This window comes from Diceros bicornis, chromosome 27, assembly GCF_020826845.1.
Source record: "Diceros bicornis minor isolate mBicDic1 chromosome 27, mDicBic1.mat.cur, whole genome shotgun sequence".
Classification (NCBI taxonomy): Eukaryota; Metazoa; Chordata; class Mammalia; order Perissodactyla; family Rhinocerotidae; genus Diceros; species Diceros bicornis.
The window spans coordinates 37,425,313-37,437,861 of NC_080766.1; the positions used below are offsets into that span (position 1 = coordinate 37,425,313).

Genomic DNA, 12,549 nt, shown 5'->3' on the forward strand with positions numbered 1-12,549 from the left:
CACCTGCTCTGCGCCTCTCCCTCACTGCAGGTCTCTCACCAACTCTTGTGTCATTTAGATTCTTCAGAAGTAAGAATACAAACTTGTTCTAACCAACTTAAGAAAACGGGGGGGCTAACTGAGACACTACTCAGCAGTTCTCAGGCTGAACAACTGAGGCCAGGGGAGGAACCGGGCAGGGTGAGATGTCGGCAGCCCATCTCGACCCACCTGCTCTCCCGGCCTGCTTCCAATCAGGGTTCATACTGATTGGAGAGAGAAGAGTCTGATGGGCCCACTGGGGTCACGTGCTCTCCAGAAACTGAAGGGAGCGACGGTAAATGGACTTTCTGAAAGGCTCCCTCTGACACAGCCCTGCCCCAGCTGTGCCTCCTGATAAAGAGGCACAGGATGAGGTCAATAATCACTCCTGTGCCCCGTGCTCCCAAACTTGCCTTTAACCCGACTCTAGTCAATAGGGTCCTGAGAGCAGGACTAGAAAGGAAGAAAAGCAGTGTCCTTGGATGACAAGTGAGCAGGTAGCCAACTGAGAAATAAAGGGGGTGTAGCCACCGTGACAGGCTGTGGTGGCGATCGGGGCTCAGGGAAGAGGGTCTCTGACCACAACACAATAAAACTGGGAGAAGACAGTAAAAAATAAGAAACAGACACCCTCCCCAAGAAATTTTTAAAAAGCATTCTTCTAAGTTATTCGTGAGTTTAACAAGAGATCAAGAACTAGCCCTGATGGCCTAGTGGTTAAAGTTGGGCGCGCTCCACTTTGGCGGCCTGGGTTTGTTTCCTGGTCGCGGAACTACACACCACTCATCTGTCAGTTGCCATGCTGTGGCAGCGGTTCACATAGAAGAACTAGAACAACTTACAACTAGGATGTACAACCATGCACTGGGGCTTTGGGGAGGAAAAAAGAGAGAGATCAAATTTGAAAATACCAGCTATTTTGGATAGAGACAATAATCAGGAATTTCCTCTTGGTACCCAAATAAAGCACACTGGGCAACAGTCTGTCAGTAGGGTCTGGTTACTAAGAAAACATCTCCAGTAGGCATTCAAGGCTGAGATACACGTTACCTCTTTGACATTCTGTAAGGTTTCAGGTGTGATGGTGAAGTCCACAGGGCTCGGAGTCAGTTTCCCCTTCTGAGGCTAAAACAGGAGGAAAACCAAAATCAGATGCTTGCATGCCAGGGGTTCCACAGTCAGACCCCTCCTCCCTCTTAAAGAACCGAAGGGCAGCATAACGAGCCAGGAAGAAGTGGCACTCAGAGGCAGGATGCCGGGTTCTGAACACAGCTCTGCTGGAAAACAACATGGGGTTCTCTGTCAAATTTCTTCATCCCTCATGACTCAGTTACCTCACCTGTAAATGAGGGGACAGACTTCTTAATCTCTACCGTCCCTTTCAGGTACAGAATTTAAAAATCAGACCTAAGAAATGGAGTAGTATTATTGGGAGATATTTATTTTAAACCTCTCTCTTAGAATAAGAGCTAACACTGGAGTGTTTCAGTGTGCCGCTGACACCATGGGGTGCTGTCACTGTCACTGGTCCCACCTCACAGAGGAGGACAGTGGGGCAGAGGGCTTCAATGGCTCGCTTGAGCAAGTGGCAGAGCCAAGATTCAAGCCCAGGCAGCCTGGCTCCACTACAGTGCTAACGCTGTTAGCCACTGAGCCATACAACTGTCTATCTACAAGAATCACACCTATAAAATAACTAATTATAAACATTACTGAGATTAACTAACAATGATCATCTCCACACTATGTAATTGCAGAATCCACCAATATAGCCAAGCTCCATCAGGGCCTGCCTGGTCTTTTACTCAGGGGCCAGGATCCAAAGGCCACGGATGCCCATATGGCAAAGGAGGACTGGTGGAGGAAGGGCACTGACCAATCTGCCAAGTTTATTCCTTTACCAGAAACTTCTTCCAGGGAAAACTCTTCTTGGATATATTCTTCTTCTTAATAGGTTCATGGACATATTCTTTAGTGAATATATTCTTCCTCCCAGAACGTAAAGGAACATTTAACTTGTTGTCAACTACAGGTCACAGTGTGGTTTGGCCTTCCTGTGAAATCAGTCACAGAGAAGAACACGATTCTTGCAGGCCACGTGTAGATAAACTGCCAGGAGCAGGAGGAAGCCCCCAACAGCTCTGCCATCACCGCCCACCCCGAGCTGAGCTGACCTGACTGATGAGGGGGCTCTGCAGTCATGACTGGCCTGTGGGTTGGGGGCCTAGCCCGGGCCCAGCTCTGGGCAGGGGGCTGAATTTGGGCTCATTCTTTTTCACAAAGTTGGAGGCTCTTTTCATTAAGGACATAAAAGGGTATGTGACTTTTTTAGGGAATAATCCACATTAAAAAAATTTTTTTATGCTTTGATTTGAAAATCCTTAATGGAAAAAAGGAAAATATCCATGTAAATCACATAATTTCTTAAAAAGATAAATATTTTTTCATATTTTATACAAATTTATACAATATATTTTATCACTAAAAGAGACAAACACTGTGATTATGAAAAATTTACACAGAGGGAAGCTACAAATATTGGGAGTCCCAAAAAGTCACAAAAATGACACAAATAAAGGACATCCGTGATTTTGCCAATCTTATGCACAAGAGATTTAAGTCTTACATTTTTACTTTTTAATCACTATCAAAAGATACTCATGGACATTTCACAATAGTGTAAAGGAAATGCAATTACAAATTCTCCACAACAATTAACCTGCGTCACAATGTAGCTCTGTAAAAGCCCCGTTTATTAAGGTGAGGACGGTGGGACACGTGTGGGCCCCCAGGACATGGAGCCCTGCTTGTGCCAACAAAGCTGCAGGCTGTGCTGAGTAAATGAGTCAAGAAAACCTAGTAGCTCTGCTGGCTGCCCAGTGGGGGGCGCGTTTTGACCTGTCCTCCAGCCCCGAGAATCCACACGCTCATGGAACACGGGTGTCTTCCAGCTCTGTGAGGCCCTCAGGAGCCGTGTCTCTGAGTCAGCCCTGGTGGATGCCTTGCAGCAGCCCCGGGGCCACCTGGTGCTCTGGCGACGCTCTCAGCCACCACATCCAGGCTCCCCGTGCCCGGACACCTCCAGGAACCCCAGTTTTGCTAACTTCTGTCCCTGAAGTGCTCAGAATCAAACTGAAGCCAGAGATACCAAAGGCTGAGTCTAGGGAGCTAGTCAGGGAGGGAACCAGGCTGCAAGAGGCCCCGGAAAAGAGGGGCAGAACCAGCCCTGAACCAGCAGTGTGAGTGTGCAGCACAGGGAAGGAAGGGCCAGGCCCGGCAGCCGCTGGGATGCAGAACCTAGAGAGGGCCGAGAGACACAGCGAATCCACGGCTGTGGGCACGAGTATCTGTCACCATGTGTAACAGCGAGGGCAGGCATGAGGACCAAGGAACAGCACAGATGGGCTGCAGAGGACTCTGAATACACCATGAATTGGAATCACCTGCAGCAGTGGGGGAGGGGATCCAGTTCCCTAAGTTGGCACGGGAAAAGAATTTTTAAAGAACATTTTGTCACTATGAAATATTATCTAAAGGTGTTAGGAGAGGCACACTGCCCTGGCCCCGAGTGTCCCTGTCTGTTCGTGCTGTGGATGCCACCAGTGTAAGGCCCTGACTGTATTTACCTGGGCCTGGCCATCTCTTTGAGCTCTGTTTGCTGCAGCAACCTTGAGGGAGGAGGTGACGTCTCCCTCCAGGACAAAGAGCAGGCTTGCTCACTGCCTGCTGTAACAGGGGTGGGTTCCCCCACTTGCTGCTCCTCAGCCGAGGCAGTAACCCTCTCAGGTGCAGCACTATTTGGGCCTGTGGCATCACCCGTGGGACTCCAGGCCCGGGGGAAGGACGCACACGCGGATGCTCACACTGCTGGCCGAGCCAGGAGAAACCAGGTCCCCTGTCTCTGAGCCCGGAGTCTCGTGTCTCTCAGCAGCCACAGAGCTGGACGTAGGGTAAAACTCCAGGCCCACAGAAGATTCCTAGTATCAAGCCCCAGAGCCCCCAAGCACAGCTTACAGCAGAGTGAACGATGAATTCACAGGTCTTTGTCAAGTCCTTGGCCAACAGAGACCGCCTCATGTCACAGCGCAGGGTGTACTAGAGGGAAAAGTCAGAGAAGAAAAGGCCGTTTTAGTGTGATTTGCTTTCATCTTGGAATTCTATTTAGAGAGGCAAGTCAGTCAATATTTTTGGGGAAACCTTGTCCAATTAGTGTATTACATGAAATTAGTACACATAATAGGGGGAGTTAATGCTCAAAACAAAGGCATTTCTATAAAACAACAAAAACAAACACTTTAGGGTTATTCCTCAGCCTATTCACACAGCCGTCCTGCAGCTGGACCCACTGGCACGTAGGTGCAGGGTCTTACCTATAACACAGGGAAAGACCAGAGTGGTAGAACTGAAAGGGCACGCACTTAGGGGTAGAAGCTAGCTCAAATCCAGTTATCTGTCTCACTGTGTGAGCCCAGACAAATAACACTTCTCCGAGCTTCGGCTTCCTGCCCCGTAGAATAGGGATTTTATACCTGCCTTCAGTGAGGATCAAACGAGACCATGTGTGATAAGCACGTAGCACAGGGCCCGGCACCCAGCAGCTCTTGGTAAAAGAGCGACTATTTTGTAGTGAAGATTAGAAACATCTATGTGGCAAGGACTAGAGACGGCTGGAACAGCATCCAGCACTTCACAGACCAACTGGAGGGAAGCGAGTGCTCTCTGCTCCCTCTCGCCGCTGAGAGCTCTGTGCGCCCAGCCCGGCACCTCACGGGGCGGGATCAGTCACCCTGCGCTCGGGAGCTTCTGTTTACTGAAGAGAAGTTACATGCGGTGACCAGATCCAGACACCCAGCTCTCCAGGCATCTCAGAACTAGCTCCTCACCTGTTAACCTTAAGGAGGAATAAGGAAGGGATAGTCTTTTTGAAATTTTTATTTTGGAAAATCCAAACATACACAAAAGTGAAGAGCAGAGTGTAAGGAAGCCCCACATACCCATCAGCCAGCGCCCACAGTGGTCACCTCGGGGCTGCTCTTAGTTAACATTCTCCCTCTCAGCCCCACCCCGTCCTCCAACGCAGATGGATCCTGCGTGCAGAATAGAGCGCACAGGGAAGGAATGCAGCATCTTGCTTTTAACTTAGCTGCATTCAGTGTCTCTCTGCTGTGCCTATGCTGTTTTCCTGAACTAGCCACTGCTGGTGTGCTGCTGAAAGATGGGCCCATGCAGGGAGGGAGAGCCCGGGGCAGAGCCGGTCACTGAGTGAAAACACGGCTCAGACCTGGGACTGTTTCTCACATCCCTGACCACGCGCTGAGAGACTGGGTGCTAACAAAATTCTACAGCATGATCACTGTCTTAATGCTAATCTTAAAAAAAAAAAAATCACATAATCCATGTTTAATAAAGTTAGCTGTTCTTTTAATCATCCAGGAAAAACTTTAGAATTATGTTAAAAATAATTTGGACTGCAAAAATAATTTGTAAATAACTGGGACTACATGCACACTTGAATCAAGAAGCTCCATTATTATGAAGAACCTATCCATATTAAACAAGTTACCATATATTTAAGGTACTACTGATTAAAACATTAAATTTTTTTTTTTAAACATCATCCCTTCTCTGCAAGGATCTTTTTTTATATCTATTCTCTATTGAGATTTGAATCTGCTCTCCCCAACCAGACAAGCTCAGTGAGGGCTAGTACTGTGTGTGTGTGTGTGTGTGTGTGTATTTATGTATGTATAATGTATATGTATGCGTATTGTCTTCCTCCTGTATATCCCGCATGCTGTCTAGAGTGGGCAATATTTTGTTCTGGCTTGCCTGGTCTCTGATTCTTTTCCCAATGGGAACTGCCCATTATTCTCAGGGGTTTAAGTGGGGCTGACCTCCCCCACACCCCCTGAGTGTAGAAGTGACCAGTAAGCCCGACTAGTGCTGGGACAATGGGAAAGAATTCTTTCTGCTGGGGTTGCCAACCTGGTAGACTGTAAGCCTGCAGCTGCTGGCTGGCAGCCAGCTTCACGATGGCAAGAGAAGAGGCTGCCTGAGACTGAGGCCTGCAGGGAAGAAAGCCGAGCCGGAGACATGACTGGTATCCACCTGGGCCTAGACAGTCCCTTGGAATTGCTAGTTCTATGGTCCAGTATCCCTTTTTTGGCTAAGTCAATTTGGGCTGGATTTCTATAACTTGCAAATAAAAGGATGTGAATAACAGGCATCAACTTTTGGTCACTAAATGTTTTTTAGGTGTGAAAACAATAATTAGTAATATAAGGCAGCTGGCGATAAGTGGGGGAGGGGAGAAAATCGGAAACCACCGATGTTACATTCTAGGAATTGTGTTAAGTTCTTTCACACGTACTTTCTTAATTCTAACAATACAAATATAAGAACTGTTAGGATATTATAAGGATAGTCAACATTAATTCATTTACTCAATCACTCAGCAAACATTTACTTGGCACATTCTCTGTGCCAGGTACTATGCTAACTAAGCACTTCACACCAAGACCTCATTAACCCTCTAGGAAGTGAGGTCACGAAGGCTGCTCCGGGTCACAGAGGGGGGATCTGAATTTACACCTGCCTCTTGCCAAATCCAGGCTCTGAATCTTTACGCAATGCTGTAATTCAAGCCCGGATCTGTCTGCTGCAAAGCCCGGGATCTTTTCACTTTATCGTGATCTTGCCCACTTACTAGGGAGACAGCTGGGTGGTATGAGCTACAGGAGGTCAGAGGGGTCTGGACGGCCAGACTCGAGCAGGGCGTCAAAAGGAAGTGCAAGATGCAGTCTTTCTGACTGTCAATCAACACACAACAACAGGAATGAAGAAAGAAGATGCTTGTCTAGATTTAAAGCAGACTCCTAGAAAGGATATTTTTAACTGTGAAAAAGGATGACTAGCATCTCTATAAATTAATCCTGAATATACAATGTCAGCAGACACGTTGGTACTGCTCTATTTCATGTTACAGGATAAAATCTTGCTAGTACAGCCACAAGGTAGAACAAACATAATAAAACTTGCCTACGATTTAAATAACTTTTAAGAGAAAAAAGTAGTTGCACAAAGGACAACCAGAAAATACTGACAGACTCCTGAGTGCACTATCTAACAATAAAGATGAGAAATGAAGGCAACGTGACAGAAAAGGGGAGCAAACATCATCAGGCCCTCTGTCTAAGGAAACTCAGCCCCTGCAGGTTGGCGATTTCATACTGGCTACCTTTTAAATCTTTTCCTCCGTCTTAAGATTTTTACATTATGTTACTACAACATAATTCAAATTATAAATGTAAAATTCTTTGCAACTATACAATTTGAGAAAGAAGATGTTATTAGGGTTTGACACAACACTATCTATTCAAAATAACCCTCCGGTGAATCTTCAGAGAAAGTGCAGTGAGCAATGGGCACCAAGAGGCCAACACCCTGTGGGCCACGCTGAGGCCGGCTGTGTGACCACGGTGGTCACTCTCCTGTCTGAGTGGCACTTGGTCCACTGTAAAACAAGGAGGCTGGAAAAACACCTGTCTAGTAACTGAATGAATGAATGAGTCAGTGAACGAAAAACAGATCAAAAAACCATCATCCTAGCTTCTCTCAAGAGGTATATTTTCCCAAAAGAAGCAATGACGAATTTGAATATGAATTAGGAATGGGATGATATTTGAGAATTTTTGTTCATTTTGATAGTGTGAAAATGTTAACTGTGATTATGTAGGAGAATGTCCCTATTTTTTGGAGATGGATATTGAAGTATTTTGAGATGAAGTGTCAAGATTCTGTAACTAACTTTGAAATGACTCAGAAAAAATAAATACAGATGAAACAAAGATGGCAAATTCTAATAAATGTTGAATCTAGGCGCTAAGTATAAGGGTGACAAGATCTTATAAATCTGAGGGTAAGAAGAAATCTCTTCCTTTTTAGAAATCTGTGAGATATCCAGGGAGGGGCAGACTTCTCAGTTGTGGCATTCTGAGGCGAACTCTCAAGCAGTAAAATCTGACAACCAAAATAGAGAGGGGGTCGGGGTGATTATGATATTATACCCTCACTACAGAATTTACCACATTCACTCTCCTGTTGCATTTTAAATCGTTTCCAATTTACACACACAGCTAGGTGGGAACACAAGTGCACAAATTCTGTATGCGTATCTGTATGCCTTTCTTGGCAATATTTGGAAAAGGATGAGATTTCCAATTTTATTTTAAACATATTAATCTTTTTCTTTTTTTTTTTTAATAATTTTATTTATTTATTTTTTCCCCCAAAGCCCCAGTAGATAGTTGTACGTCATAGCTGCACATCCTTCTAGTTGCTGTATGTGGGAGGAGGCCTCAGCATGGCCGGAGAAGCGGTGCGTCGGTGCACGCCCGGGATCTGAGCCCAGGCCGCCAGCAGCGGAGCGCATGCACTTAACCACTAAGACACGGGCCGGTCCCTAAACATACTAATCTTTTAACAAGAATGATAAACACAGGAGAAAGTAACAAGTAAGAAGTATGACCAGTGAAAATTCGATGTTATTCTATTTAGTTTCTAATGAACATATGCTGATATTACTAAATAAACACTACTAAAGAACTACTATGTGGGTAAAGCTAGTTGATGCTGATTATGGACAGAGAATAAAAATAACTTTTCAAAAGAAATGTTTGAGATATTTTCATTTTTCATTTACTTTCTTTCATGGTGAAAGTATTCCCAACCTAGAAAGCTGGTCAGAGGACTCACATCTATACACCAGCAATCTGTCTGTCTACCCAAGCAGCTCCCTTTGAATCTAGACGCTTGCCCAGTCATTACTGTTACTTCCTACAGGCTGTTCAAGGCCTTTAGTACATATATTGCCTGAAACAGGTGCACCAATAATAAAGGACTAGAAATGTTTTTTCTTTACACAAAGCTATTTAGTGTAATAGAGTACATCAGACCACACAGGTTTCTTCTTGACAGATCTTTCAGGCAATTCATCAAACTCACAGACAAAACTTTGGTTAAGCTCACTCAAGTGTTTTGAGGATTTTTATTTTACAAGTGCTAAATTTTAATCAGGGGAATGGTCTCTACCAAGACCAAATTATCAGCTAAAACTTAATCAATCAAAAAGTTCCTAACTTCAGCCCTCTTGCACATACGTAAGACAAAATAGTTCTGTCTCCTCTGGTAGGGGGAACCACTGCAGAACGGACAACACAAAAGCCCCTTTCTTTCCACTGAACACAGGAAAGGCTCTCTTTCTTTCACTCTGAGTCATGACTCCAAACTGCGCCCGAGACAACAATAGCAACTGTGGAAGGCGTCCTGCCCAGCAGAGGTAGACGGGAAGTCATAAATTCACTTCCCCTCACTCACAGGGTTTGTTCAAGAAAAAATACAAGCCTGTGTTAAAGCAGTAGACTTTGGGTATTAAACAGGGATATTTATAAGTATAAAATGGACAAGTTAGTGTGGGTGCCAGAGAGAAGTGAGGGCTTATCTATGACAAACAATGAAAGCCCCCTTACAGTGTCCATGTGGCCTGAACAGAACCCAAAGGAAACAAAGGAATTTTTAAAAAGAGGTTACAGCGTGGGTCCCCCAGGATGCCTATCAAAAACAATGCTCATACATAACATGTGTTCTCCAGGGCAAAATAAGAAATCAACATCGATTATACATGGGAGAGCTCAGCAATAATTAATTCTCGGGTCTGTCTATTCCCTTTCAGTGAAAGAAAGACCCAGCTGTTCTGCAGAAGGAACGTTATGAAGTCAGCTGCATGGGATCAGGAAATTCTCACCTGAATGTTGACAAACACGCCATGGTAGGTCTCATACAGAACCTTGTTACCCTTCACATGCAGAGGAAATTCAAAAGGAATTTCTGTTTTCCCGGGGGGAAATTTCCCTGGCTTCACCATCTCGATGGTGCTGTTGATGATCTGGATAGGCTGTAAGGAAAAATCAGCTCAGTTCATCAACATGCACTGTTAGATGCACATTCACATTACTGTGTCTATTAACACTCCCCTGAAAGACACCACATCCCTTGCCCTTGGACGCTACCATCCTGGTGTCCTGGGCTGCACAGTGCTGGTCTGGAGATGAACAGTGAGCTGGTTCAAGTCTTTGGCACAATAATGGTTCATTTACAGTACTGGACACTTAGGTGTCTGGTGCACAGTAGGAAGTGAACTGACATTTCCCTCTCCTCTCCACAAATATCTCCGTTAACTATCCTAACAACCCTCCCACAGGCACCCCATCTTCAGAATGAAGAAGCAGACAGTCGAGGTACTCCACAAGGAGGGCCGCCATCTGAACCCAGGGCTCCTCTTCATCAGCCTGTGTCTTCTTGGCACCACTCCATCCAATGGTACCAGCCTCCTGGGAGCCTTAACACTGACAGCCACGTGTGGACCAGCAGGGCCTTTCCCCAGCCTGGCACAGGCCTCGGCTGGGCCTCCAGGGAGAAAGACGGTACTAACATTGGGGACCTGCCTAAAAGGCGGGTATCACACTTTAACTAGTTAAGGTACTCTAAGCTTTGGTTTAGCATCACTCTGAGAAAATACGTGACTCATGAAGGGAGTCACTAAGTGCCAATGGAGGAAAATAAGAAAACTGTGGAAAACATGGGAAGGCCCTGAATCTGAACGCTGTTAATGAACCCTTCTTTCGTCTTTAACTCTTTTCCCTCTAAACTTAAGGAGTTCATACATCCTTCAGGAAAAGGAAACTGTAAGTACAGAAGAAGAGTTACATTCTGGAAGACAGAAATCTACCCTAAACGACACAAAGGAAAGAATGGCCACTGCTCTGTTTCACCTCACCTGAACGCCAGATCCAACAGCAGCAGCGGACATGGTTAAAAGACCAGTTTTGTTCTGGGCAGGTAAGCGCAGACGCCACAGGCACAACCTCTCAGAGAGCTCTGGTCCCTTCAACGGCTGAAATCAGTCCGCCAGAATTCTCCTATCCCTTCTCATAGGAATGAGAACAAGCTGACTTTCTATAACAGGGTATATTCAGAATCAAAATATCTGAGTATTTTTTCAGTTTGATGAGTAAGTATTAAAAGTATGACTATCACTATACCTTGCAAAGTAAGGACAGATAACAACAATAAAGCCAGACAGCAAGTAAAAACCAACACAAACACTTGACTAAAGAACTAAAAATGTGCAACCTAAGCATCCTTACCTTAACGGAATTATAGAAAGCTTCGAACACACCCACACTCTTGGCGCTGAGCTGTAGGTTCACGGATCCTTCCACCGTCAGAGAGACTCCCTGATGCTGGACCGAGTCCTTACCAGATACAACCACCACACCTGAGAGCATCTCCTAGGAGAGGAATTTTTATTGTTATTTTTTAATTGAAATTAAAAATTTAATTTCCCAAATTAGCACATTTCTTTCATTCACCTTGTTTGTTAGCAAAAGTAAGTCTCCTTAACGATCAATTCTTTCAAAGCTTCGGACATTTACCGAGCACTTATATAGAACAGAAACCTGGACGCTGGGATGGAGATGGCACGGCCCCTGGTGGGGGGCCAGGCAGCCACCAATAATTACAGGGCAGGACTGGACGAATGCTGATGGGGAGCACCAGGGGGAGTAGGCAAGGAATCTCATCCCATCAGGGCCTTCCTGACACATCTTCATTCCCGCTGGGAGAATCCCAACAAACGTCTGACTTCAAAAGGGCAAAGGAAGGGCCTGGGGCAGGTGGCAGCTCCACAGCCACATCACACACGAGCGTGGTTCTCTACAATAAAAGAAAATCCTCTTCTTTAGGTTCTTTCTCAATTGTGCCGACTAAAATGACTGCACGTTTTCAATGCACGAGTAATTTAACACCAGTGTTAGCCTGGTGTCCTCCCTGCCCAGAACGCCCCGCTGAGGAGAGACCCGGAGGTTGTCAAGAGAACACAAGAAGACAACACACCGCTTTCACTAAAGACATCCTCAGTCCTTCCACAGCCCGGTGCGCTTTGGTGACATCCAAGCCCAGATTTCCCTGGCTCATAAATCATTTAGGAAGGATTTCACAACAGACCGTCTATTCATTTATCTGAAGATAATTGCTGAGTAACAGAAGATGGACCTTACATCCTTTACTGGATGGCAGTTTCTGCCTGTCACCAGAGAACTCGACAGTCTCAATTTGCTAAGGGGGTTTGAGTGGAAAAGGAAGTTGAGGAGATTAAATAGCATCAACCCGAGTGGAAAGAGAATCCACAATAAATACAAAACAACGTGTTTCTGAAATGACCTTCGGAAACGTAGCATGAGTGCTGTCAAATGGTAATACGATGGCAGAAAATTGTGGACAACAAAACCAAAAAAACAAAAACAGCAAAAGTAAAAATGACCTGAGGATCAAAGCATTAAGAAACATCTGTCCTCTTGGTGTTTAAATCTGTTTACCTTTTATTTCCTCTAGTCATCTATTGAAAAGCTTTCACCAAGCTCTCACATTATGTGGAATTTGGGGAGCAGGGAATATTCTATGTCCCTTAAA

At 45.2% G+C, this 12,549-nt stretch overlaps 1 protein-coding gene across 3 annotated transcripts in view; it reads right to left on the reverse strand.

Annotated features, from left to right (window-relative positions):
• VPS26C (VPS26 endosomal protein sorting factor C) overlaps nucleotides 1–12,549 on the reverse strand; it is a 43,466-nt gene that overhangs the window by 7,963 nt on the left and 22,954 nt on the right. For 2 of the 3 annotated variants that reach the window (XM_058523094.1, XM_058523093.1), the window contains exons 2-5: nucleotides 11,226–11,369; nucleotides 9,824–9,973; nucleotides 4,036–4,116; nucleotides 1,072–1,146 (exon numbers count right to left, since the gene is read on the reverse strand). In XM_058523094.1, the coding sequence (XP_058379077.1) occupies nucleotides 1,072–1,146; nucleotides 4,036–4,116; nucleotides 9,824–9,973; nucleotides 11,226–11,366 (447 nt within the window). In that variant the 5' untranslated portion in view covers nucleotides 11,367–11,369. The remainder of the gene's footprint in view (nucleotides 1–1,071; nucleotides 1,147–4,035; nucleotides 4,117–9,823; nucleotides 9,974–11,225; nucleotides 11,370–12,549) is intronic. The other variant, XM_058523095.1, reaches the window with a different exon arrangement.